The sequence below is a fragment of the Eptesicus fuscus genome, chromosome 6 (assembly GCF_027574615.1).
Source record: "Eptesicus fuscus isolate TK198812 chromosome 6, DD_ASM_mEF_20220401, whole genome shotgun sequence".
Taxonomy (NCBI): Eukaryota; Metazoa; Chordata; class Mammalia; order Chiroptera; family Vespertilionidae; genus Eptesicus; species Eptesicus fuscus.
The window spans coordinates 75165928-75191944 of record NC_072478.1 but is presented as its reverse complement, the minus strand read 5'-3'; the positions used below and the strand labels follow the sequence as shown (position 1 = coordinate 75191944).

General features: G+C 44.0%; 1 protein-coding gene and 1 pseudogene across 6 annotated transcripts in view; one reads left to right on the top strand and one right to left on the bottom strand.

Annotated features, from left to right (window-relative positions):
- Positions 1 to 23730, bottom strand: part of PCBD2 (pterin-4 alpha-carbinolamine dehydratase 2) — a 58595-nt gene extending 34865 nt beyond the window's left edge. The window contains exons 1-2 of one of the 6 annotated variants that reach the window (XM_054717862.1): positions 23585 to 23730; positions 20032 to 20163 (exon numbers count right to left, since the gene is read on the bottom strand). In XM_054717862.1, coding sequence (XP_054573837.1) covers positions 20032 to 20163; positions 23585 to 23668 — 216 coding nt within the window. In that variant the 5' untranslated portion in view covers positions 23669 to 23730. The other 5 variants (XM_028148320.2, XM_028148331.2, XM_054717863.1 and 2 more) reach the window with 5 other exon arrangements.
- LOC103290012 (60S ribosomal protein L6-like) lies at positions 11069 to 11921 on the top strand (annotated as a pseudogene).
- Positions 23731 to 26017: the final 2287 nt, after the last annotated feature.

Genomic DNA, 26017 nt, shown 5'->3' with positions numbered 1-26017 from the left:
ACACATATTATTTTTAACTGAGCAGAAAGATTACAGGTATATTTTTCTTTTTTGTACTTTTCTGTTTTCCATATTATAAGACATAATGCAATCAGAAAAAAAATGTTGTATTTATTAACAAGCTAAACATACCATATAAATGTAACACAGTGATGTCATTCCTGTAAGATGGAGAGGCCTGGCTGATCTCTGTGGTGCATGAGTAATCCATAAATGTTAAAACCCTTCTATTTAAAGCTTGCAGTTTTAAACAACTAGGAAGATGGAGAAGACTCATTCTCAAGCTCACATACCAAAATCATACTTTAAGACACTCAGAATTACAATGGCCCTCTCTTTCACACATCTGTATCCCCAGCTGTATGGTCAGTAGCTCAGAAAGCTGGGGTCTCTCAATATAGGACAAGTTTATCTTCTCTCTGTCGAGTTCTGACTCACAGAGTAAAGTTTCCAGCTGGTCTCTGCAGACCTAACTGGTAGTGACTTTCCATTCTAGATAGAGGCTGAACTCCAATCTGTAATCAATGTAGGACAAATAATTGATCAACCAAGTAGTATAAACTAACGCTTTCAAGGCAGGGCCTGGGGAAGACAACATGTAGCAATTTACAAGTCAAATTCCTATCAGTAGCTGGCTACCCTTTTCTTCAAAATATGCTAAGAACACATAGCCCTCTTTAAAACCTCCAAAATAAACATTTTTTTTCTAAACATAACAAAGAAACAGACTTAATTTTGAACACAGAGTTGTTCATTCAAAGGGTTAGGACATTGCAAAAACAATTGCAATCCACATCCTGAAGTATTCACAGCCTTTTAAAATACAGATTTGAGTTAGAGAAGAAGAGCTGTGGTCTTTGGATAGGAAGCCTGGCCTTGGAAGGATGGCCACTGCCTGCTTCCTCTGTAAGTTTGAGAAGGTTCCTTAACATCCCTCAGTTTCCACCATCAGCAGAATGGGGTTACTAACCCCTAACCTTGCAAGGCTTCTGTTATTTCATAGGTCATATAACAAAGAGCTACTAATGCCTAGTAGACACTCACTCATCAATTCAAAAAATACTTTGTGACTCTCCAAACACTCATGAAGTAAACTGATTTGGCTACAATATTAAGAGTTACTTGTACAGAAGAACAGAGTTGGAGGGATCACAATACCAGATATCACACTATATTACAAAGCCACTGTTCTCAAAACTGCCTGGTACTGGCACAAGAACAGACATATAGACCAATGGAACAGAACAGAGAACCCAGAAATTGACCCAAGCCATTATGCTCAATTAATATTTGACAAAGGAGGCAACAGCATACAATGGAGTCAAGACAGTCTCCTCAATAAATGGTGTTGGGAAAATTGGACAGATACATACACACAAAAAATGAAACTAAACCACCAACTCAGACCATACACAAAAATAAACTCAAAATGGATAAAGGACTTAAATGTAAGATGGGAAACCATAAAAATCTTAGAAGAATCCATAGGCAGCAAAATATCAGACAGATGTCGAAGCAATATCTTTACCAATACAGCTCTTAAGGACAATGGAAACTAAGGAGAAAATTAAAAATTTGGGACTACATCAAAATAAAAAGCTTCTGCACAGCAAAAGAAACCATCAACAAAACAAGAGAGCCCACAGCATGGGTTCATATTTGCAAACATGAGAACATATTTGCCAATGTTATATCAGATAAGGGTTTAATCTCCAAAATTTATAGGGAATTCATACAATTTAACAAAAAGAAGATAAACAATCCAATCAAAAAATGGGCAAAAGACCTAATAGACACTTTTCGAAAGAGGACATAAGGAAGGCCAAAAGACATGTGAAAACATGCTCAAAGACACTAATCAACCAAGAGATGCAAATCAAAATGGCAATTAGGTACCATCTCCCACCTGTCAGAATGGCTATCATCATCAAATCAACAAACGACAAGTGCTGGCGAGGATGTGGAGAAAAAGGAACCCTCGTGCACTGCTGGTGGGAATGCAGACTGGTGCAGCCACTGTGGAGAATAGTATGGAGTTTCCTCAAAAAGTCAAAAATGGAACTCCCATTTGACCCACTTCTAGGACTATATCCCAAGAAACTAGAAACACCAATCAGAAAGGATATATGCACCCCTATGTTCACAGCAGCACAATTTACAATAGCTAAGATCTGGAAACAGCCTAAGTGCCCATCAGCAGATGAATGGATTTAAAAAACTGGTACATCTACACAATGGATTTAAAAAACTGGTACATCTACTACACTGCTGTAAAAAAGAGGGAACTCTTATCATTTGCAACAGCATGGATGGACCTGGAGAGCATTATGCTATGCAAAATAAGCCATTCAGAGAAAGAAAAATCACATGATCTCACTCATTTGTGGAATATAATGAACAACATAAACTGATGAACAAAAATAGATATAGAGACATAGAAGCATCGAACAGACCATCCAACCTCAGAGGGGAGGTGGGGGTGGAGGAGAAGTAAGAGATCAACCAAAGGACTCGTATGCATGCATATAAGCATAACCCATGGACACAGACAGTAGGGGGGTGAGGGCATGTGCTGGGGGTGGTAATGGCTGGGGAGAGGTCAATGAGGGAAAAAGGAGACATATGTAATACTTTAAACAATAAAGAATTTTTTTTAAAGATTTTTTTTAAAAGTTACTTGTACACAGAATGACCTTAAAGCAACATTTTCATACCGAAATTTCTAAAAGTAATTTTTAAAAATGTATTCAAATGTAGACTTTCTACCTAGAATGCACCAAGTTATGATTTAAAAACAAAACAGACAAACAAACAAAATCATTGAAGAGTCCTGGACCAGTTGTCACAGAAAAGAGAGGGGAAAAAAGGATCTAAAATTAAAAGAATTGTCTTAAAACAAACAAGTGCCTAATCGACAAGGCCTGTAGCAGTCTCCCAGTGTGATATTTTGTGGAGTCTTGGAAGACTCTGCTGTGGGCCCTTAGGACACCTAGATTCTTTTAAAACAAAACAAAACAAAACAAAACAAAAAAACTGTTTGTGGGTAGCTGAAGCTGTGAATGCAAAATACTGAGTAAGTGCCAATCTCAGGCTCTCATCATTGGAGGCAATTTACTAGAGATGCCACAAGTGGCTCATTTCTCTGATACTTCAAAACTGCCTGCAGAACAAAAGCACAATCAATGCTGCTCTTCTGGGAAGTGTGCCATTGCACTGCCCTTGCATTGCAGATCATCTCATCACACACAGCAACTTAGCGGCCAAATAAGCTGGTCACCTTTAGGAACCATCTGTGTCTAGGAGTAAGGAAATGAGGGAGAGGAAAAGTCCCTGCTGAAAAAGGGGTTTGGGTAGTAACCAGTAAGAGACAAAAAGATGAAAACAACTATGTTCCCCGGGGCTAAGGACACCGAATAGTATCACCAAAGAGTAGAACACAATCAAGGGACCTCATGTACTAAAAACGCACCTAGGTAACACTGGGCTGGGTACTTGGGAGACATACACAAACGCAAGCCAAGTCTCTGATCTCAAAAAGCTTCTATCTTAGCTGGAGAGAAATACAGGTGAGTAATCACTTTTCTCTATTGCATGCTCGAAGCTGCACTTAGTCACATCCTAATTCTGCCACTGGTTGTCAACTTAAGCAAACCACTTCACCCCTAGACCTCAGCTGCCTCATCCCTTCCAGCTCTAATGTTCACAGGATCATTATCAAAACAAGGCTGAAGGAACACCATAAACAAGTAAGATAATCCACAGGCTGAAGGATCTGTAGAAGGACATGAGCTCCACTTCTTCTCCAGGCTGGCCTGCACCTCCACCACCCAAACCATCCTTGCTCTGTTCATTGATGATCTCCATGCTGCTTAATCCAGTGGTCATCTTTTGCTACTCCACTTAGCTGAAGTCTCAGAATTGATTCCTCCCTTTTTAAAATACCATCTTCTTTGGAATTCTGTGATACAACACTGACCTGATTTTCTTCCCATTTCACTAATAAGTTTTTCTAGTCTTCTGCCAGTAACTCCTTTTATATCCAACCCCTAAATGAACTGAATTCTGAGTCCTCCTCTCTTCTCACAGGACAATTTATGTCTGAGTGATCTCATCTATTATGTTGGCTATTTTCCATACACACCTATGACTCTCCAATTATCTACAACCCACATCTCTACTCTGAGTTCCTAACTCAGACATAAAACTACCTTCTTGAAGTTCACATTTAAATATCTCACAGCAAATCACACTTAGCAATGTCCAAATCAGAAATCTTGATCCTTACCTACCAATCCTGTCCCTCTCCCACAATTCCCCAGTTCAGTAAATATCACTTCCTACCACCCATTCCTCCAGGTCCTAAATCTGGGAGTCATTGGTAACAAACCCCTGCTCTTCTTCCTCACAACCCATTATCACTCCTCCCTAGAGAAATGAGTTTTCTCTTAATATTTGCATTTTCTATGGTTCCACTCGCTTAAACCCCAAAATATAGCTCCAACCTATACATTTCTTTGCTTCCCCTCTGTCACTGTCCCAGTCTACAACCTCCTAGTGATGACATCTCACCTGAATGAATGCAACAGGCTCCTTACTATTTATTCTCTACATCTGACTTTTGCCCCCTTCACTTCCACTCTGCCCTCTGATTGGTCTTTTTAAGAAAATGCATCATCCTTCATCTGCCTTCTTCCACTAGGCAGTCTTTTTTTGGAGGGATTGATCCTTTGAGTCTGACAGCAGTCTGCCCACTTCCCATATCACTGCATGCTTGCCCCTCCTGTTCTCTTTCCTCCATCCTTCTGTGCCGCCATGATGGTGCATGAACGTCCTGACTGATGCTTTCAGAGCATCAACAATGCTGAAAGGAGAGGCACACACCAGGTTCCTATGAAACCATGCTCCAACGTCACCAGGTCCGGTTTCTAATTGTGATGACAAAGCCTGGTTACATTGATAAATTTGAAATAATTGATGACCACAGAGCTGGGAAATTTGTTGTGAACCTCACGGGCAGGTTAAACAAATATAGAGTGATCAGCTCCAGATTTGATGTGCAACTCAAAGATCTAGAAAAAATGCAGAAAAATCTGCTCCCACCCATTTTACTGACAACCTCAGCTGGCATCATGGACCAGGAAAAAGCAAGGCAAAAAACACCCAGGACAGAAAATCCCGGGATCCTCTTCTTAGGATGTAATACATACGTGCAAATAAAATGCCTCAACGGGGGAAACAAAAAGCATCAGCTTACTGCTTCCTTAGAAAGGCCTCCCTGACCGCTCTCCTCAAACTGAATTTGATCTTCCCATTATTCCCCTCCCGTTCTTAGTTGGAGAGGCCGTAAACATGCAGGCAAATGAGAGGGACTGCCTGGGGTCAAATCCCAACTCCACTGCTTATTAGCAGTGGGGCCGTGGGCAAGTCGCTAAATCTAAAACTCGGTTTCCTCATCTGTAAAATGAGGGAAACATTACCTACTTGACAGGATTTTGTGAGAATTAAATTAATAAATACATGTAAAGTCCTTACAATAGGCCTGGCCCATAAATGTTCTATATATATATATATATTTTTTTAATTGATTTCAGAGAGGAAGGGAGAGGGAGAGAGAGATAGAAACATCAATGATGAGAATCATTGACCAGCTGCCTCTTGCACGCCCCCTACTGGGGATAGAGCCCACAACCCAGGCATGTGCCCTTGACCAGAATCAAACCCGGACCCTTCAGTCTACAGGCTCTATCCACTGAGCCAAACCAGTTAGGGCCATAAATGTTCTTTAAACATTAGCTATTAGGATTTTCCTTCATGACACTTACCACACTTTCCAATTATATATTCACTAGAGACCTGGTGCACGAAATTAGTGCATGGGTAGGGTCCCTAGGCCTGGCAGGAGATCAGGGTCAACCTGTGGGGTGACCAGCGGAGTGATCGGGGGCTCCCACTGGCACCCGCCTTGGCCAGCCTGGCACTGCCCGCTAGCCAGCCCCGCCCCCCACCACCGCTGCCAGTCGCCTCCCTCTGCAGGGCAACCAGTGAGGCAATTGAGGGGCCCCTGCTGGCACCCACCTTGGCTGGCCTGGGGCCTGCAGGCTGGGGGTAGCTCCTGCATTAAGCATCTGCCCCCTGGTGGCCAATGTGCACCATAGCAACCAGTCGTTTGGCTGGTTGTTCTGCCGTTTGGTCGATTTGCATATTAGGCTTTTATTATATAGGTTTGTTTTCTTTGTTTAAGCTCTCCCTCCCCTACTATGCTGTGAACACCATGAAAATGGGGCAATATCTGCTTTGCTCACCACTGCATCCGCCGTGTCTAGCAGGGTGCCAAGCCCACAGTAAGTATGCAAAGTGCATAAGAGTCAGGAAAAACTTTCTAGAAGTGGGTGGAATGTGGAAAGATGGGAGATGGAGTATAGGAAGATGAAGAACAGCTGGCATAACGGTAGAAAAGAACTGAACTGAGGTGCTGAGGGTCTTGGCTGCAGTTCCATGATGGCCACTAATGTTTTGTGCTAACCCTGTCTGAGCTGTGGTTTCCCCACTTCTCAGTAAGGGGAAGGACCAGGCGACCTTTCGGGTATTTTACAGTTCTAATCTCTCACACAGTAAAGAGGCCTCTTGTAGAGAAGTAATGAGAGGTAGGATTAGGGCCAGACTGTGGGCAGTTTTGAAAACCTCTGAGAAGAGGATTTTTGTAAAATAAAATAGAAAGAACTGGGATTTTCTGAGCAGAGACCCACTTGGTCACCATAAAGCAGCTTGCAGGCCTCTGGAGGCAGACAAGACCTAGAGGTGAAAGAAAGGCTGTCAGGAAGCTCCTACAGCTACTCTAGGGGAGGGGAGGTGCACACGGACCAGAAGCACAGTCTTAGAGAAGGACACTAAGTGAAGACGGATCATTTCTTGATGACTGGTGACCAAGATAAGTGTTCAGTTCCAGGTCTGGGTGCTTGAGAGGATGGTGGTGCTGCTGAGAGAAACAAGCAAGTTGGAGGAAAAACAGAAAGACAAGAGTTGGCTCTCAGACAGCCTAAACCTGACAACACTAAACCCAGGGAGAGCACAGGGACCCGTGCTGCCAGTCTTCAGCCTAGTCACTGAACCAATCTGAGGGCCCTCACTCACCAGCATATACAAATCTGATGTGCCCTCTTTCTCCCTTAGCTCCTGTCCTCAAAAAAAAACTTATCAGACCTTTGAGGACCAACTCTAAACTCCCCTTTCTCCAGACAGCCATCTTGAATGCAGTACACCTCTCTCAGCTTATTAGTACTTCACATGTTAGTGCCTGGTTAACATGGCAATTTTAAAAATCAACTATCCTGTACAATTCAGATGGGCCACCTCCCCAGCAAAAGTGGAAGCTCTTCTGGGCAGAAACAGAATCATGTACTTATTTTGCATCTTCCTCCTTCTGTGCCGTGGGCCCAGATCGGTGCTAGCCCCTCAGTGGTTGCCAGCTCAGGGACCTCACTACCTACTGATCCCAACAGAGCTAGGGTTGCTGGCCCTCAGTGAAGAGACCACGTGGCTCCCAGCCCAACCCCGACTGGGTCTGCTCCAGGCACCTAGTGCATTTCCACAGCCAGGGTTGCAATGGCAAGGACAGGGCATGTGAATTCAGCTTGATGAACGATATGGGAGAATGCCACAATCCCACCTTCCCAACTGAAACAGAGCAAACAGATTCATTAGCGGTACTTGCTGTTTTGATTATATTGATTTTAATGATATAATTAAATGATCTCTGGTTGCTCAATAATGATACCTGGGTTACTCCTAAACAAGTACAGCTTTATTTGTTTTAGCTGGTGAATAATCCCTTTCTCAGGGAAGTATGGTCAAACCCATTTAAAGTAGAAAAGTAATCCAACAGGTAGCCCTTGGAAAATAAGGTATCTCCTAGAAAAGAAATAAAAATACCTTTCTGTATCAAAGTAGGACCTAAAAATATTGCTGTAGGAACCAGAGATGTGAGTCTGGCACCTACTAACTGTGCCATGACCAGTGTGACCACAAGCAATTCCATGATCTCAGTTTTGTTCAGTGTCCTCCAGTAAAATTCAGTGACTTAGTTAGAATGGCCTGTTCCAGCCTGGATCAGAAGGGCAATGTGATGGTAAATTATCTGCAAAACAGGTGAGAGGATGTACTGCTTTGTTTTGTGTAAAAGGATGTAGAAAAAGAGCAGAACACAGAGAGCTCAGAAACTGGTCACGATCCCGCCACTGAAAGGTAGTACAGCGTTGCATTTGCTGCTAGGAAGAACTGACTAGCTGCTAAGGCCACTCCATCAGGACCCAACATCCAATATTATAAAACAGCTGAATGCAAGTTTTATGTCACGGCCATAATGCACCAAAACTCTCCTGACAAAACTTGCTGTGCAAACCTGAACGCTATTGATAATGGCTGTACTAAAGCAATGGGCTGGCATACCAAAGAAAAACAGAAACAGAACAGAAAAAAGCAAGACTAAAATACTTTTAAGTTATTATTTAAGGTCTCCTTTAAATTACTCTCTGTAATTATTGAGCTAGCAGTCCACTGTTATTAATTCATATTCAACCTATTTAAGCGGTACCAGCAATTCAGGCTGAAAACAAATGCCTCAGTAATTTCCTAACCTTTGAGTGTTATTTTCTTGTCAGTTAAATTTAAAGCAACCCATTTGTGACCACATTATACCAAGTTAATCTCATCTAAAGTGCTTCACAAACCCTAACAGCTCCACTAAGGTTTTATACTAATAAAGGCAATTTACATAAATGAAATTTATGTCAATGCATCTCATGACAAATTTTTTATGTTATAATGATTATAATACTTATTTGATAACATCTGTTGATATTCATACTCTAAACCTGGCAAAGATTTAAACCCACAACATTTTCCATGCATCATGTACATTATCTGTGAAAAGCAATAAAAAAAGCAATGAATGCATTAATCATACCAATATCATCTGCAAAGCATAAATCTGAAATACCTTTCACGTCAGCTCAAACTGCTTTTTATTTTTTTACACACCTGATTTTACGCCATCTGTAAAAGGGTAAGACAAAAACTGTTGAGGAAATTATATTTCTTGGCTGTTGGACTTTTACAAAATACTTAGGCTAAGTTCTGTAAACAGAAGATTTACTACACGACTAAGAAAAAAATGATGCAGTTAAAAATCCATTTTTATTAAAGGACGGTGTAATGACCACAGCATTTTCACACTGCTGTGTGGTGTCATATTTGCATTTTTGACACCTGTTTTACATTTCCCCTCGTCTATCTATTGCATGTGTTTTTACAAATACACATCAGGTCTAAACCTGTTCTATAACCTAAACAGCAGAAACAAAACTCCAAATGATAGCATTTTGGACTCTAATTTCTCTACCCGGGTGAACACCCACATTGATGTCCCTGCCATCACCTGGCAAGGTCAGCCTGGGCGTGGCCAGGCCTCCCTGGGACTCTAGAGTAACTCCAAAGTAAACACCAACATGAATACACCACCCAGGTATTTTTAGAAGCTTCTCAAATCTTAAGTTTGCTAGTGTGAGTGTCTCCACTCTCCATTAACATGACAACCAAGGACACTTTCTCAGGTTTCTAGGTGGCCGTGGTTACAGTGGGCACAAGCTACTGTATGTGATAACAATGCTAGTTTTCACTTTTCCTAGCTCCCAGATACACAGACATCAGCACATACTTTCAAAGCAAAATGAGCCTGGCTGATGTGGCTTAGTTGGTTGAGCATCAGTCCTGTGCACCAGGAGGTCGTCAGTTCAATTCCTGATCAGGGCACATACCAGCACATTCTGGGTTGTGAGCTCGATCCCAAGTGGGGGGTGTACGGGAGGCAGCAAATCACTGTTTTCTCTCTCTCTCTCTCTCTCTCTCTTTGAAATCAATAAAAAATACATTTTAAAAAATTTTAAATAAAAGCAAAACGACACTTCTAATCTATACAATGCCTAAGCCTTGGGACCATCCTCTCTGGTAGTGCTTCCCTAACCTCACCAGGCTGAGTTCGTGCTTTCAAGAGTGTTCAAATGTGACATTTATATTATTGCATAACTATGATGTGCATCAAGCTTTGGTGCACAACAATAAACAATAAAATCTAAAGTAATTCATTCCCAAAAAGAGCTGTGGAAACTCCACCACGTCCTGCAGAGAACTGAAGTTTTCATTGACGCTGTCTTTCTTCTGATACCATCAAACTTTTTTTTCAGTTTTTTTTTCCCAAGAAAGACGACTTTAAATATAATGTTACATGTAATAAACATTAATATCTCAAGAAAAAAGATTTTAAATATGATGTTACATGCAATAAACACCAATTATTCAAGAAAAAATATCTTACATATAATAATATTATATGCAGTAAACAGTAATATTTCAAGAATAAAAGTATTTAAGTATAATAATATTACCAAAACTGTACTAACATAATATGATATCACAAAAGTTGTACGAAATATTAAAATCTGCAAGTAACAGGATTACTTCTATTATATTCTAGTATATTTTCCCCCCTCTGGCTCTATTTTTGTTCATCAGTTTATGTTGTTCATTATATTCCACAAATGAGGTGGCCGTGGTTACAGTGGGCACAAGCTACTGTATGTGATAGTAGCAAGGTGTACTGCCTCCCGTACACCCCCCACTTGGGATCGAGCTCACAACAAATGAGTGAGATCATAGTTATAGCCATTTTAATTCTGTATGGCTAGATTTCTCTCTTTCTTCTTCTCAGCAACCCCTTACAGCAATCCCTTTAGCATTTCTTGTAATGCTGGCTTGGTGGCGATGAACTCCTTCAGCCTTTTTTGTCTGGGAAGCTCTTTATTTGACCATGTATTTTGAATGACAGCCTTGCTGGATATAGTAATCTTGGTCTCAGATCCTTGCTTTCCATTACCTTGAGTACTTCATGCCATTCCTTTCTGGCCTGTAGAGTTTCTGATGAGAAATCAGGTGTCAGCCTTATGGGAACTCCTTTGTAGGTACCAGTTTTCTTTTCTCTTGCTGCCTTTAAGATTCTCTGTCTTTGATTTTGCAAGATGGCGGGTGAAAAGACAACTGAGAAGCTGGATACTAAGGAGAAGAAGCCTGATACTAAGGAGAAGAAACCTGAAGCCAAGAAGAAGGCTGATGCTGGCGGCAAGGTTAAGGCGCCTAAGAAGGGGAAGCCCCGGTCGGCTCTGTACTCGAGAAAGGCCATGTTATAGAGGAAGTACTCGGCAGCTAAGTCCAGGATTGAAAAGAAAAAGGAGAAAGTTCTTGCTACTGTCACAAAACCAGTTGGTGGCGACAAGAACAGTGGTACCCGAGTGGTTAAACTCTGCAAAATGCCTAGATATTATCCTACTGAAGATGTGCCTCGAAAGCTGTTGGGCCATGGCAAGAAACCCTTCAGCATGTGAGGAAACTGCGGGCCAGCATCACCCCTGGGGCCACTTTGATCATCCTCACTGGGCATCACAAAGGCAAGAGGGTGGTTTTCCTGAAGCAGCTAAGCAGTGGCTTGCTACTTGTGACTGGACCTCTGTCCCTCAATCGAGCTCCTCTTCGTAGAACACACCAGAAATTTGTCATCGCCACCTCCACCAAAATTGATACCAGGGGTGTGAAAATCCCCAAACATATCACTGATGCTTACTTCAAGAAGAAGCTGCGCAAGCCCCAGACACCAGGAGGGTAAGATCTTCGACACAGAGAAAGAGAAATACGAGATTACAGAACAGTGCAAGGTAGACCAGAAAGCTGTGGACTCACAAATTCTGCCAAAAATCAAAGCTGTTCCTCAGCTCCAGGGCTACCTCTGCTCTGTTTGCTCTCACCAATGGGCTTTATCCTCACAAACTGGTGTTCTGAATTTCTTATAAGAACCTGATTAAATAACTGATATGTTTAAAAAAAAAAGATTCTCTATCTTTAATTTTTGGCATTTTAATTATGATGTGTCTGGGTGTGGGCCTGTTTGGGTTCTTCTTCTTTGGGGTTTTCTGTGCCTCCTGAACTTGTGTGAGTTTTTCCTTTACCAGGTTAGGGAAGTTTTCTACCATTACTTCTTCAAACACCTTCTCTATTCCTTTCTCCCTTTCTGCCTCTTCTGGCACACCTACTATTCTAATATTGTTACATTTCACATTGTCCCACAGCTCCCTTAAGCTATCCTCCTGTTTTTTGTTTTTTCTTTTTGGTTCTCTAATTGAGTGATATTTTCAACTCTGTCTTCTAATTCACTGATTCGATCCTCAGCTTCCCCTAATCTGCTGTGTATTCCTTCTAATGTGTTCTTAATTTGTGTTGTCATTCTTTATCGCAGACTGTTCTTTTTTTCATAGTTACTATATCATTTTTCATGCTGTTGAGCATCTTTATCATCATTACTCTGAACTGTTTCAGATAAATTTCTTATCTCTGCTTCATTTATCTCTTCTTCTGGAGAATTCACTAGTTCTTTCATTTGGGAGTTGTTTCTTTGTTTCCTCATTTTGGTTGTCTATTTTGGTTTGTGACTATGTTTTAGGTAGATCCTCTATCTGATATCATCAAACTTTAACTTCACTAAATGCTTCAAAGTGTTAAACCATAAGCCTATTATCAAATTCCTCATTTTCATAAAGTAAGTCAGCAATAGTAACTTTCAACTGCTCTACAGCAGAAGCTCTGGGCACAGGAAGAAAAATAGTTTTCAAACCCCAAACTCACCTATGGTGCTACTGCTGCTAGATGCATAGACCACCATCACTACCATGGCCTAGGCCATTCAGAAGTCCCCTTCCCACTCCAGCTCCAGAAATCTTTTAACGGCAGCTATTACGATAACCAACATGTGATGAACAAGATATGGAATAAGTAAAGCTTGGACCTTGCTCTGCAACAGATACTACACTCTGATAAGCCATTTTTCTAGGTCAAACTGGCTGAAGATCAGCCAGTTCATATGATTCAATCTAGCAAAACCAAATGCTCTGCAGGCAGGCCCACCTAAAAAGGTACAGACAAGGTACAGGAGCTCCTCTAGAAGGCATAGAATCATAGTTCTTTCTCATAAAACTCAGTCCCGCCCTAACCGGTTTGGCTCAGTGGATAGAGCGTCGGCCTGCAGACTCTTAAGGGTCCCAGGTTCGATTCCGGTCAAGGGCATGTACCTTGATTGCGGGCACATACCCAGTGGGGAGTGTGCAGGAGGCGGCTGATAGATGTTTCTCTCTCATCGATGTTTCTAGCTCTCTGTCCCTTTCCCTTCCTCTCTGTAAAAAATCAATAAAATATATATTTTTTAAACAAACAAACAAACTCAGTCCCTTTCTCCTGAATCACAAGTGTTCTCCATTACCAAATGGAAACTCCTCATGTCCTCCCTCCATCCACAGAATTCTTCATTCACCCAAAAGGTACCAAGCCAGGACAGGTGCACCAACACCACTGCTATTCCTGAGACTAAGTTTATTTCCATGCTGAACAATGGTGGACCCAGTACCCAAGAGTAAGGGAATGGGGACAGCCTTCCAAGGAAAGTTGTGTTGCCTGGCCAGGCTGGACTCCTGACCTAGAGGGCGCCACCTGCTGGCATATGCACTAGCTGTTTCCTGGGTTCCTAAGCCTCCCCTTCTGCACCCACTTGTATAGCTTAAAATTTCCTCTGCTTATTCATACATGACAATGCATAACATTTATCTTTATGGAATACTCACACTCAACATTTCTAACATGTTCTTTCAATACAGGCACCAAAGTTATAAGAATAAGTTTTTATGTCACTTAGAAACCTCTCCCTCCTTATGTCCACATGAAAAGAAAAAAAGCAAAACTCCTTTACAAATGCCAACCCCACCCTGAGTCCAAGCACTCCAAGTAGGGAAACTTCCTGCCTCGAGTCCTGGTACTGCCATGCTCTGACTGCTCACCGAGTCTCACCATCACCATTCCACCCCACCACATACTGCAGGTGCAGCACCACCAAGGAGAGGCAGTGGACAAACAGCCACTGAAACCTATGGCCACTTCACCCACCTACACTATTAGAATCCCTGGGGAATTTTCACATTTATATTCTCTAAGTATATGCACCCATCTGAGCTATCAAATGCATGTGGACTATTTGGAACCAATTATATCCTAGAATAAAACCTCAAAGAGAAAAAAGTCCAAATATTACTTTGCTGGCCATTTACCTTTTTTTTTTTTTTTTTTTAATGAATCTTTATTGTTCAGATTACAATTGTTTCTCCTTTTTCCCCACATATCTCCCCACCACCCCCCCTCTTCCCTTACCTCCCCCCACGCTGTCCTTATCCATAGGTGTATGATTTTTGTCCAGTCTCTTCCCATACTCCCCACACAGACACCCCTTTCCCCCTGAGAATTATCAATCCACTCCCATTCTAGGCCTCTGATTCTATTAAGTTCACCAGTTTATTCTGTTCCTCAGATTTTTAATTCACTTGACTTTTAGATTCACTTGTTGATAGATATGTATTTGTTGTTCATAATTTTTATCTTTCTTCTTCTTTTTCCTCTTTTTAAAGAATACCTTTCAGCATTTCATATAATGCTGGTTTGGTGGTGATGAACTCCTTTAGCTTTTTCTTATCTGTGAAGCTCTTTATCTGCCCTTCAATTCTGAATGATAACTTTGCTGGGTAGAGTAGTCTTGGTTGTAGGTTCTTGCTATTCATCACTTTGAATATTTCTTGCCACTCCCGTCTGGCCTGCATGGTTTCTGTTGAGAAATTAGCTGATAATCGTATGGGAGCTCCCTTGTAGGTAACTAACTGTTTTTCTCTTGCTGCTCGTAAGATTCTCTCTTTGTCTTTTGCTCTTGGCATTTTAATTATGATGTGTCTTGGTGTGGTCCTCTTTGGATCCCTTTTGTTTGGGGTTCTGTGCGCTTCCTGGACTCGTAAGTCTATTTCTTTCATCAGGTGGGGGAAGTTTTCGTTCATTATTTCTTCAAATAGGTTTTCAGCATCTTGCTCTCTCTCTTCTTCTGGTACCCCCATAATTCTGATGTTGGTTCGCTTGAAGTTGTCCCAGAGACTTCTTACACTATCTTCAACTTTCTGAATTCTCTTCTCTTCATGCTTCTCTGGAGGAGTGTCCTTGGCCTCTTTGTATTCCAAATCTTTGAGTTAATTCTTGCAATCCTCTAGTCTGCTTTTGGGTCTCTGTATAATATTTTTTATCTCAGTCAGTGTATGTTTAATTTCTAGTTGGTCCTTTTTCATATCCTCAAGGGTCTCATTGAATTTATCGGCCTTTTCCATGAAATTCTTGAAAAACCTTATAACCGTGGTTTTGAACTCTATGTCCAGTCGCTTATTCTCCTCCATTTCTTTGGTTTGTGATCTGTTTCCTTGCCTTCTCATATTCTCTGCTTCCCTGAGTTGGTAGGGTAGTTTTGTCTACTAGGTGTCCTATTGGTTCAACGGGTCAGCCTCCCAGTTACTTGAGGTGGACACTCTTGGTGTACCCTTGTGTACTGTGTGTTCCCCAGCAGGAGCTACAGCAAGGGCTAGTTTTCTCCTCCTTTGCTTGGGCGGATTTGGAGCAGTCTGACTAGAGCTACAGTTAATTTGGTTGAGCTGCCACAGAACAGGCCATTTATATGCAAAAGCTGCTGTGTGGAGCCTGGGCGGGTTTGTAGAATGTGCGGGCGGGGCCTCAGGGTGGGGCGGGGTCTCAGGGCGTCACTAGGCTGGGGCGTGGCCAACGGCAATGGCTGCCGTCAGCTGTCTTTGCCTTTCCCGTTTCCAAGTCCCTGCGCCCCTCGCACCAGCGCAGTAAACAATGATTGCTGGGCGCACCTCTGCAAAAAAGTCACTCTCACTTTCCGACCCGATGGCCGAGAGTCCAGCTTCTCCCCATAGGTGCCTGGGTCCCCCGAGTGTCCCCAGAAACTGGATTTCAGAGTGATCGGGAGCTTGTCTCCCTGCGGGTTGAAGAAAAGCCGCGCACCCAGCCGCCCGCCGCCGCCGGCCCGATTCGCGTGCCTCCGTACCTCAGCTTTTCAGCGATTGTGCTCCTTTCTCTTCTTAGCTGTAAATCTTCCACTCAGCCAGCTTTCCCGTGGTTCTGGGTGGTAGACGTTTTTGTCTTTTATTTGTATTTTTGAAATTGTTGTGTGAGGCAGCAGATTAGTTGTTTAACTATGCCGCCATCTTGGTTCCTCTGCCCATTTACCTTTTTATAGTAAAACCTAAAATAACCCAAAGCTTTGAGAAATAGGTTTTTCATCCAGATTGAAAATGTTTCTAAAATGTATGGTTCGTTTTCTACAGTAATAAAATAAATAAATTCTAAAGCAAACCTGTGATACAATTTTTATTTTTTTTAGAGAGAGAGGTAGGAAGAGAGAGAAACATCGATTTGTTGTTCCACTTATTTGTGCATTCATTGATTGATTCTTGTATATACCCTAGCCTGGGATCGAGCCCACAACCTTGGTGCAACGGCACAACGCTCTAACCAACTGAGCTACCTGGTCAGGGTTTGTGATACCATTTTACACACACTACATAAGCAAACCACTTAAAAATTGTAATACCCAGGCAAGTGTAATCTTACTCCTAAAGGTAAATGAAAATATTATGTAAAGAAAAATGATCATAACTTATTGAACAAACAAAACAGAACATATTTTTTACCTGTATTGTTCAGCAAAGATTTAAAAACATATATGCTGCCCTGGGCATGTGGCTCAGTTGGCTGGAGCATCATCCCATACAGCAAAAGGTTGCAGGTTCAATTCCCAGTCAGGGCACATGTCTATTTTGTGGATTTGATCCCGGTCAAGCGTGTATGGGAGGCAACCGATTGATGTTTCTCTCTCACGTCAATGTCTCTCTCTCTCTCTCCCTTCCTCTCTCTAAACATATCCTCAGATGAGGATTAAAAAAAATATATATATATACTAGAGGCCTGGTGCACAAAATTCGTGCACTGGGAGGGGGGGTCCTCAGCCCAGCCTGCACCCTCTTGCAATCCAGGAGCCCTTGGGGGATGTCCAACTGATGGCTTAGGCCCGTGGTCGGCAAACAGCGGCTTGCGAGCCACATGCAGCTCTTTGGCCCCTTGAGTGTGGCTCTTCCACAAAATACCACGGCCTGGGCGAGTCTATTTTGAAGACATGGTGTTAGAAGAAGTTTAAGTTTAAAAAATCTGGCTCTCAAAAGAAATTTCAATCGTTGTACTGTTGATATTTGGCTCTGTTGACTAATGAGTTTGCCGACCACTGGCTTAGGCCCACTCCCCGCAGTCAGACATCGTTAGCGCTGCCACAGAGGTGGGAGAGACTCCTGCCACCACCACTGCGCTCACCAGGTAAGCCCGGCTTGTGGCTGAGCAGCGCTCCCCCTGTGGGAGTGCACTGACCACCAGGGGGCAGCTCCTGCATTGAGCGTCTGCCCCCTGGTGGTCAGTGTGCATCATAACGACTGGTAGTTCTGCTGTTCAGTCAATTTGCATATTAGCCTTTCATTATATAGGATGGTAATACCACCAAATGTGGTCTGAACTCTCTTAAGAGACAGGGGCCAGTTCTGACGGTGGCTCCCTCCAGTTTATAGAGTTTAAGCCAGAAACAGTATTGCAGCTGCCAGGAACACAGGAAGCACAGTGGGCCCTGACACCTGGGAACTGGCTTGGGACTGTCAACATGGCCTTGGTGTTGCTTGGAGCTGGCCTGGCAGTCACACCTAGGCCTTGGTGTTGAACATACACATCAACGTCAGACAATGCCACTCTGGAGCATGCACCCACCTCTACCAGAGTCCACCAGGACCCAGAGGACCCCCCACTCAGAGAAAGCTGCAGGAGTCTGGATGGGGGACTTGGGCTACATGTCATCACCAACCTTTACCTCTACCTGATCAATTCCTGTGCTGCACTTGAGGTGACTAGGTTGCCTCTAGGAAACTAAGACAAAAAAAAGACACTCTGCAGTGATATCTGAATACAGACAAACCATGAACAAAATACCAAACACCCCTTCTCCCCAGCTAATGAGTGACTATTGCTTTTTATCAATTTCCACTTGAATCTCTTCTCCCTATAGGTAAAATTTATTAAAATGCTGAATTATATGTATACCTGAAACTAATATAACTAAGATAATATTGCATACCAACTATATTTAAATTTAAAAATTTTTATTAAAGGATTTCTTCTATTTAAAAAAGAAATATTGAATTTTAGAATTACCATTTTCTGATGGCATCCACTCCAGAGCAAAGCCCTAATTCCTTAAAAAACTCTCCCAACTCACTAACACAAGCCCAAATCCTGTAATCCATCCATCACCATCTTCCTGAGATGGCCCACAGTTCCCTATGTTGTGTGTTCTCCCTCGCTTCAACAAGCAATAAACTCAGCCAGTTCAACTAATGGTATGTTCTGGTGGTCTTCGGCTGGTGGGCGCTGACAGTTGTCAGGACATCAGTTGCCATGATAGGCCACTATACATTCAGAAATCATAGGAGCCTGGCTGGGAAAATGATTCTAGGATATAATCTCAGTGCTAGTTCTCTGAATGCATTCCCTGACCAGATGATTTTCTTGTCATCTGCCTCTTTCTCCTAAAAGCTGGATGAAGGGAGAAAAAAAAGTCTAGCTAATTAGATGTCCTGGTGAATAATGTTACAACTAATCAAGGATGCCCTGGACAGCTTCCCTTCCCTCTCATTTCCAAAAGTCACCCCAGCACAAGGTTAGAGTAGGGCTGGACGACTGACTCATGGGCAGAGCCTGAGGCAACACTACTCAAGTACTTTAAGCCACATGTTCAAGCCCAATAAATTAACCCAGGCTTAAAGAAGTCAGGCTGTACACATGTAAGAATTTTAATAAGCTTGGAAAATGCTACCTAGAGCTTATGTACAAGCTTACTGTACCAATGGGATTCCCTGCCACCAGCCACAGAGTGCTAAGCCCCTGACAAGAGCTTTTGAGCACATGGGGCAGCAGTGACAGGGAGTCAGCTTGGTCCAGGTTTCCTCAGGAGTTGGAGACTCACAGCAGAAGGCTGGCAGCCAGATGGATAGAAAGCAAAACAGGGCATGCAGCTCTGTGGAGCCAACGGCATTTACTAAGAAAACATGTCAGAGCTTTCTTTGGTAGAAATCTGGTCCTCACACACCCTTCCAGAAATGAGCAAACACTGTAATCAATATCTGCATTTATCCAATGCCTGTTTGTACACAGAACTGTGTTAGGTACAAAAGAGAGTTGTTTAAGCAAACATGGTCTCTGCCTTCTAGATGCTGAGATCTAATATAAATAAAAACAATAAATCTATCCAGAGGATTACCAAACTAACTGAACAAACATGAAACAGTCAAAAGTAATGACCTTATATAGTAAATGCAATGGAGTAAGAACTGGAGGTAAGTCATGGGAGATGACTCTCCAAACAGGGTGGCGCCCTAATGGGACAGGTACCTTGTTAAGACTGAGCCTCCACCTGGCGATCAGCTTTTAAGAAACGCTTCAAGGGCTGGCTACTGGGCTTGGGGAAAAGGAGCCAATCAAAAAGAGAAGAGGGTGCAGCTTGGGAGATGATTTAGACAGAAATACAACTAGAGGGAGAAAGAAAACTTGATAATCAAGAAAATTAGGAGGAATCAGTCAAGCTAGTGTGTGTTTCTCAACTGCTGTTACTAATGTTCCCTTCTGATAAACATTTTAAAAAACTCACATTCTTTTATCATGTTATTTAAAATTTGAAAGGAAACTAAATCCCCTAATTAACACCAAATCAAAGCAATAGTGGCTTCAGAATTTGATTTTCCAAATGACACTAACCACCCTCTTTAACCTAGAGTTAAATATGAACCATGCAATCAGTTGGGTGGTATCAAATGTCAACAAGGATGGAGTAACTATCAGTGAATTCTTAAAGAAGAGGATTTGGATCCTGGATACACATGGGATCAGACAACTAGTAGTATTAGAAGGAGTAACAGCCTAAGGTGACAAAAACAGACCAGGGTACTAGCAAGAAAATGTAGTAATTACCTGATTAAAATTTTTGAAGGAGAACTCTTTGTAGATGGCATCTCTCTCTCTTAATTCTGACCATCCTGCTGCTTTAAGGTCGAGTATAACTTGGTTCCTCTCCTCTGTTGTCAACAAGTGAGCATCTGCTGACTATGAAAAGAACAAATTTAATATCTGTAATGTACAGGTTTACTTAAACTCAAATAAACTTAAAACTCTTTTCCTCAGATGTAGAAAAAAAGTCTTAAGTACAATAATTTCTAACCACCTTTGGTTCCTTTGTTCTCAAAATGCAAAGTTCTCAAATATAGACAAAACTAAAGCTAGCTCTGTCCAACATAAGCTGCTTCCCTGGTACAATTGGTGTATCATTACCCCTTACCACTATCTTAAACGTCACAATTGAGCTTCTCTGGTTTATTACAGATACAGTTGACACTGACCATTACCCCCGTCCATCTTACTAATGACCATTAATAATGGCCAGCATTCCAGAACTTAGGAAACTGAGTTAAACACACTCACCCAAGGAAACCCTGCAAGTATACTGGCAGGACCAGAATGAGAACTCGGCTATAAACTTGTGGTCTAGTGCTCCTGGGATGGTCCCACACCACCTTAGTAGCCTTCACTGCTTACTGACATGGGACTTAACCGTCTTGGTTCACTATTCCCTTTCAGATATGATAAAAACTAATCCCCAGGGCGGGGGGGCAAGTGCACATTCACACAGGACTTTGATAATAACTTCTGCGATCCACAGACCCTCTGGACTACAGGTGAAAAGCCTTTTGCCTTAGTGAAGTGAGTTTTCTCAGAGTACCGGTAAGACAAACTCCCTCCACAGTCTGGCCAGAGCACTGCCCAGTTCAAAGCACTTGTGTGAATTGTCCACCTTGTTCCTACTCACCCTGGTGATGAAATTCACAACCCAAGACTTCTGTTGGTTAACAGGTCCACACTTTCCATATTTGGTGTGTGTGTGTGTGTGTGTGTGTGTGTGTGTGTGTGTATTTTAAATATATTTTTATTGATTTCAGAGAGGAAAGTAGAGGGAGAGAGAGATAGAAACATCAATGATGAGAGAGAATCATTGATTGGCTGCCTCCTGCATGCCCCACACTGGGGATCGAACCTGCAACCCGGGCATGTGCCCTGACCGGGAATCGAACTGTGACCTCCTGGTTCATAGGTTGACACTAAACCACTGAGCCACTCCGGCCGGGCTCCATACTATTTGTTTTTTTAATTGAAAGAACTGTAATGTAAGCATCATGGCCAGAGAGAGGAGAGAAGGGCACTCTACTAGAAGTCAGAAGAGTTTCATTCCCATTCTGGCATACGTGCCAATCAAAAACTCTTGCCTTACCTATTGTAGGGTTACTGTAGGCTTAAGTGAGAGAGGGACTGTCATCCAGAAAGAATGAGCTAACGTGAGGGTTCCTCATCAAAGGGTAACTGGGGGCTGAGCTGGATTCTCCACTATGAAACTGCAACTCTTCCCACTTCAAAAATCCTAAAACCTTTTCTTACTGACATTAATGTAAGAGAGCGAAGTCAGTAAACTTACTGTAAGACAACTGATTCTAGAGGTTCGGGTCAAGGTGGCGGAGTAGTGAACACTGTTCTCTCCTCTTCCCATGACCACATCAAAATTACAAATTACAGAACAATCAACCTAGAGCAGTGGTCGGCAAACTCATTAGTCAACAGAGCCAAATATCAACTGTACAACGATTGAAATTTCTTTTGAGAGCCACATTTTCTAAACTTAAACTTCTTCTAACGCCACTTCTTCAAAACAGACTCGCCCAGGCCGTGGTATTTTGTGGAAGAGCCACACTCAAGGGGCCAAAGAGCCGCATGTGGCTCGCGAGCCGCAGTTTGCCGACCACGGACCTAGAGAACTATGTGAAGACTAGCTGAATGTAAGTCCTATAACTAAGAAAATTAAAAAGCCACTATGCAACTAGTAGGAGGCGGAGACATGAAATGGGCTGACCCCATGCCCACGTGTGGCAGGTGAGAATTGGGAGAGATATCACAGCTCCAGAGGTTCCCCCTGAGGAGCCAGGGGTCCCAGCCCCACCCTGACCTCCCCACACTGGTTCCTCTGCCAGAAAGAGGAACCCCACAACACACGGCTGTGAAAATCAGTGGGGATTCCATCCACCTGGGTGAGACGGAAGGCCGCTGAAAACGCAGGCATCCTCTGAAAGGGCCGATGCTCAGACTCAGTCTCTTGCAGGCCCTCACCCTGCGCTCCTACGGATGGACAGGGGCTCGGGAGGCACCAGAGACGGACAGGAAGAAACCGAGTTGTGTGGCTTCAGGGCTAGGACCGAAGGGACGGACAGGCGCCATTGTCCCTGTGTGGAGCCTACAACGGGGATATTACAATACCAACCTCATGAGGTTTCTGAAAGGCTTCAATTAAAGAGGTTTTCCATCGGAAGGCACCCAGCATAGCACATGGCAGTCACTCAAATCATGTCTGTTTATTCATTCCTCCCAGAACACCCTAATTTGACTTAATCACCAGTACCTGGATTACTTGTGCCTGGATGGCAGGAAGCACTCACCTTGTGTTCCCACCTTCACGGTCAGGAAGCAAGGTGCCTAGCTTCCTCCATCCCCGAGGAATTTTTAATCTCTTCTATCAAAATACTGCGAACTGCTCTGGCCGGTGTGGCTCAGCTGGCTGGGTGTGGTGGAGTGCTAGGCCAGCTGCCCTTACCCACAACCAAAGAGAAAGGGGCTGCCAGCGTGACTCCTGGTCAGGGCACGTGCCTGGGGTTGGGGGCTCCATTCCCGGTAGTGAGCATGAGGAAGGCAGCCAATGGATGTCTTGCTCTCACATCGATGTTTCTCTCTCTCTCTCTCTCTCTCTCTCTCTCTCTCTCTCTCTCTCTCTCTCTCTCAACAATCAATAAAAAAATTCTTTTTTAATTGCAAACTGCCAAATGGGCTCTAATAAAATCAACTTAAAAATGAGTTTAAATGCAACATTTCCCCCACTAGGTGGTGCTGCACGTTAAAGCTTTCTCTCAAGGCCATTTATCCCCAATATATTAATTTCTAAAGCAGGAAAGCTGACGGACGCCACTCATAAGAAGAAAGAAGAACCGATGTGTCACCAAAAAGATAATTTATTAATAATTCCTCGAAAAGAGTAACACCGAAACAAACTCGTTCATTCAACATTCGGTCCATTTTACCGCGAGCGCGCCCGGAGGGAGCCGGTCCCTGCTCCCACGGAGCGCACAGCCTAGAGGACCGAGCAGCACGGGCAGTCACACCGGGGACCCCGGCCGCCGGGTACAGTTACAACTACTCCCACGTCTTTTAAAGAACAAACGTCCTCGTTAGTCTTCCGGTTCGAAATGTCGTACTGCGACGGGGTTTCTAAGGCAAGGGGAAACCCAGGTGCTGCGGCCGCGCCAGCGCAGCCGCCCCAGTCCGAGCCCGAAAGCCGGGCCCGCGTCGGGCCTGCGCGGTCCCCCCCGCCCCTCCGCCAGCGCCACGGAGCCGCGCCCCCCGCCCGCACCGCGCGCCCTCCGCACCCACTCACCATGGCCGCGAGGCCCGGGTTCCAACCCCGCAGCGCCGCCAACACGCGCCGCGTCGCCCCCCGCGCCCCCAGAGCCGCCGCCATGGCCGCCGGCCGAGAGCTGCCCGGCGCACTGCCTGCCCGCCGTCCACGCCTCGGCGCCCCGCACAGCCGGCCCGCCGGGCAGGCCCAGGCGCGGCCCGCCCCGGAAGGCCCCCGACGGCTTCCACCAGCCCTGCCGGCAGCGGGCGGACGCGCCCCCGCAGGCCCCGCAGGCGCCGCTCGGCACTCCTTCCGCAGCTCCCCTGCCCGGGTCCGAGTTTCCTCTTCTGTGCGGGACGGAGAGCGGCTGGCGGCGCGCTGGGCTTCCCTCGCGCTTAGGTTTGACCTCCGGTTCTGCTCCTCGGCGCCGGGCCTCGGGTCGCCGCACACTCACGGACGCTCCGACGGAGCCGGGCTCCCTCCTGGGCTGTGGGCGAACAGTCTGCGCCGGCGGGAGGGTGTCGGGGCCGGAAGAGACGGGCGGCGGGTGGGTGCTCGGGGACCCCTCCCCTCGGTGCTCGCGGGGGCGGGGGGCGGGGGGTGAACCATCGTGATTCGGGTCCGGGACTTGGAGGTCAGCGCACCGTAGGTTCGAACCTAAGCTTTGGGCTTCCTTAGCTGCCAAGACCCTGGGCAAACTGGCTCACCTGTGTTGGCCTAAATAATCCGGAAAACCTGGCTCTCAGTGCTGTCTAAAGGCGCGGCACACAGTAGGCACTTCAAAGGTCCATGTTGACGGAGTTAGATAAATTTTCTGTATCGTTTTGAAGAGGGGCAATTTTACGTATGTGTGTTATTTTATTCTCATCATTTTTTGCCTTTTGTCTTTCTGAGATGTAATTCACATATAACTTAAAAGTCACCCTTTAAAATGTGTAGTTCAGCGATTCTTAGTAAATTCACTTGTATCTGTTTTTAACTAGTTTAAGCAAATTAATAATATGAGCAATTTTGCCGAGGATATAACAAGACACTCAAGAATTTTTTTAAAGGGTAAGTCCATTTAAGTTCAGCTTAGCAGTTACTAGCATTAGTTTGTGGGGTTTATTTAATATATTTTTATTGATTTTAAAGAGGAAGGGAGAGGGAGAGAGAGAGAGAGAGAAACATCAGTGATGAGAGAGAATCATTGATCAGCTGCCTCCTGCACGGCCTCCACTGGGGATCAAGCCCACAACCCTGGCATGTGCCTTTGACCGGAATCGAACCTGGGACCCTTCAGTCCGCAGGCCGATGCTCTATCCACTGAGCCAAACTGGCTAGGGCCTGTCATTACTTTTTTTTTTTTTTTCTTTTTGCAAAATGGGGATGTTTTTATTTTATTTTTATCTTTTCACATTCAATATTATTTTGTATTAATTTCAAGTGTACAACATAGTGGTTAGACCAGTGGTCGGCAAACCGCGGCTCCCGAGCCACATGCGGCTCTTTGGCCCCTTGAGTGCGGCTCTTCCAAAAAATACCACGTGCGGGCGCCCACGTACAGTGCAATTGAAACTTCATGGCCCATGCACAGAAGTCGGTTTTCGGCTCAAAAGAAATTTCAATCGTTGTACTGTTGATGTTTGGCTCTGTTGACTAATGAGTTTGCCGACCACTGGGTTAGACAATCATATACTTTACAGAATGGTCCCCCTGATATTTCAAGTACCCCTCTTGGCCCATACAATATTATTTTTCCCCCATTGACCTCTCCGTGGCCACGCCCACCCCCCTAGTGTCTGTGTCCATTGGTAATGCTTATATGCATGCATACAAGTCCTTTGGTTCATCCCTTACCCTCCCCCCCTCCCTGCCTTCCCGCTGAGGTTTGATAGTTGGATGCTTCTCTGTCTCTGGATCTACTTTTGTTCATCATTTTATGTTCTTCACTATGTTCCACAAATGAGTGAGATCATGTATTTATCTTTCTCCGACTGGCTTATTTTAGTGTTAGCTTTTATTTCCCCTGTGGACTTGAAAAAATAAAGCTTTATGACCTCAAAATAGCCTGAAACTTACGACCCAAACCACCCTCTTCACTTTTGCCCACTTGATGAAAACTCAGGGAGAATCTCACTGGAGGCCCTAATCAAATGCTATTGGCCTCAAGGCATTTATCTAAGACATTCTAGTTTCTCTGCCTCAGGTGGATAGAGACTAGGGGTGGAATTAAATGTTGTATTTCCAATATTTACCTTGAGTGTTTACAATCATGAAAAAGTACTGTACAAACTTGCTCATTAAAGTAAGAATTGAAAAATGAGGTGTGCTCTCTTCCGGGAGTATGCCCACACCTTACCCCTTTTCTTCCTCCACTGGCAAGCTTCTCCTAAACTCTAAGGGACCCCACAAGACTTGCAACCAGGAGAGCAATGGGCAGCAGCAGCTATCCCAGGCCAACCCCCTGAATCTGTTCTCATGGCCCCTTTT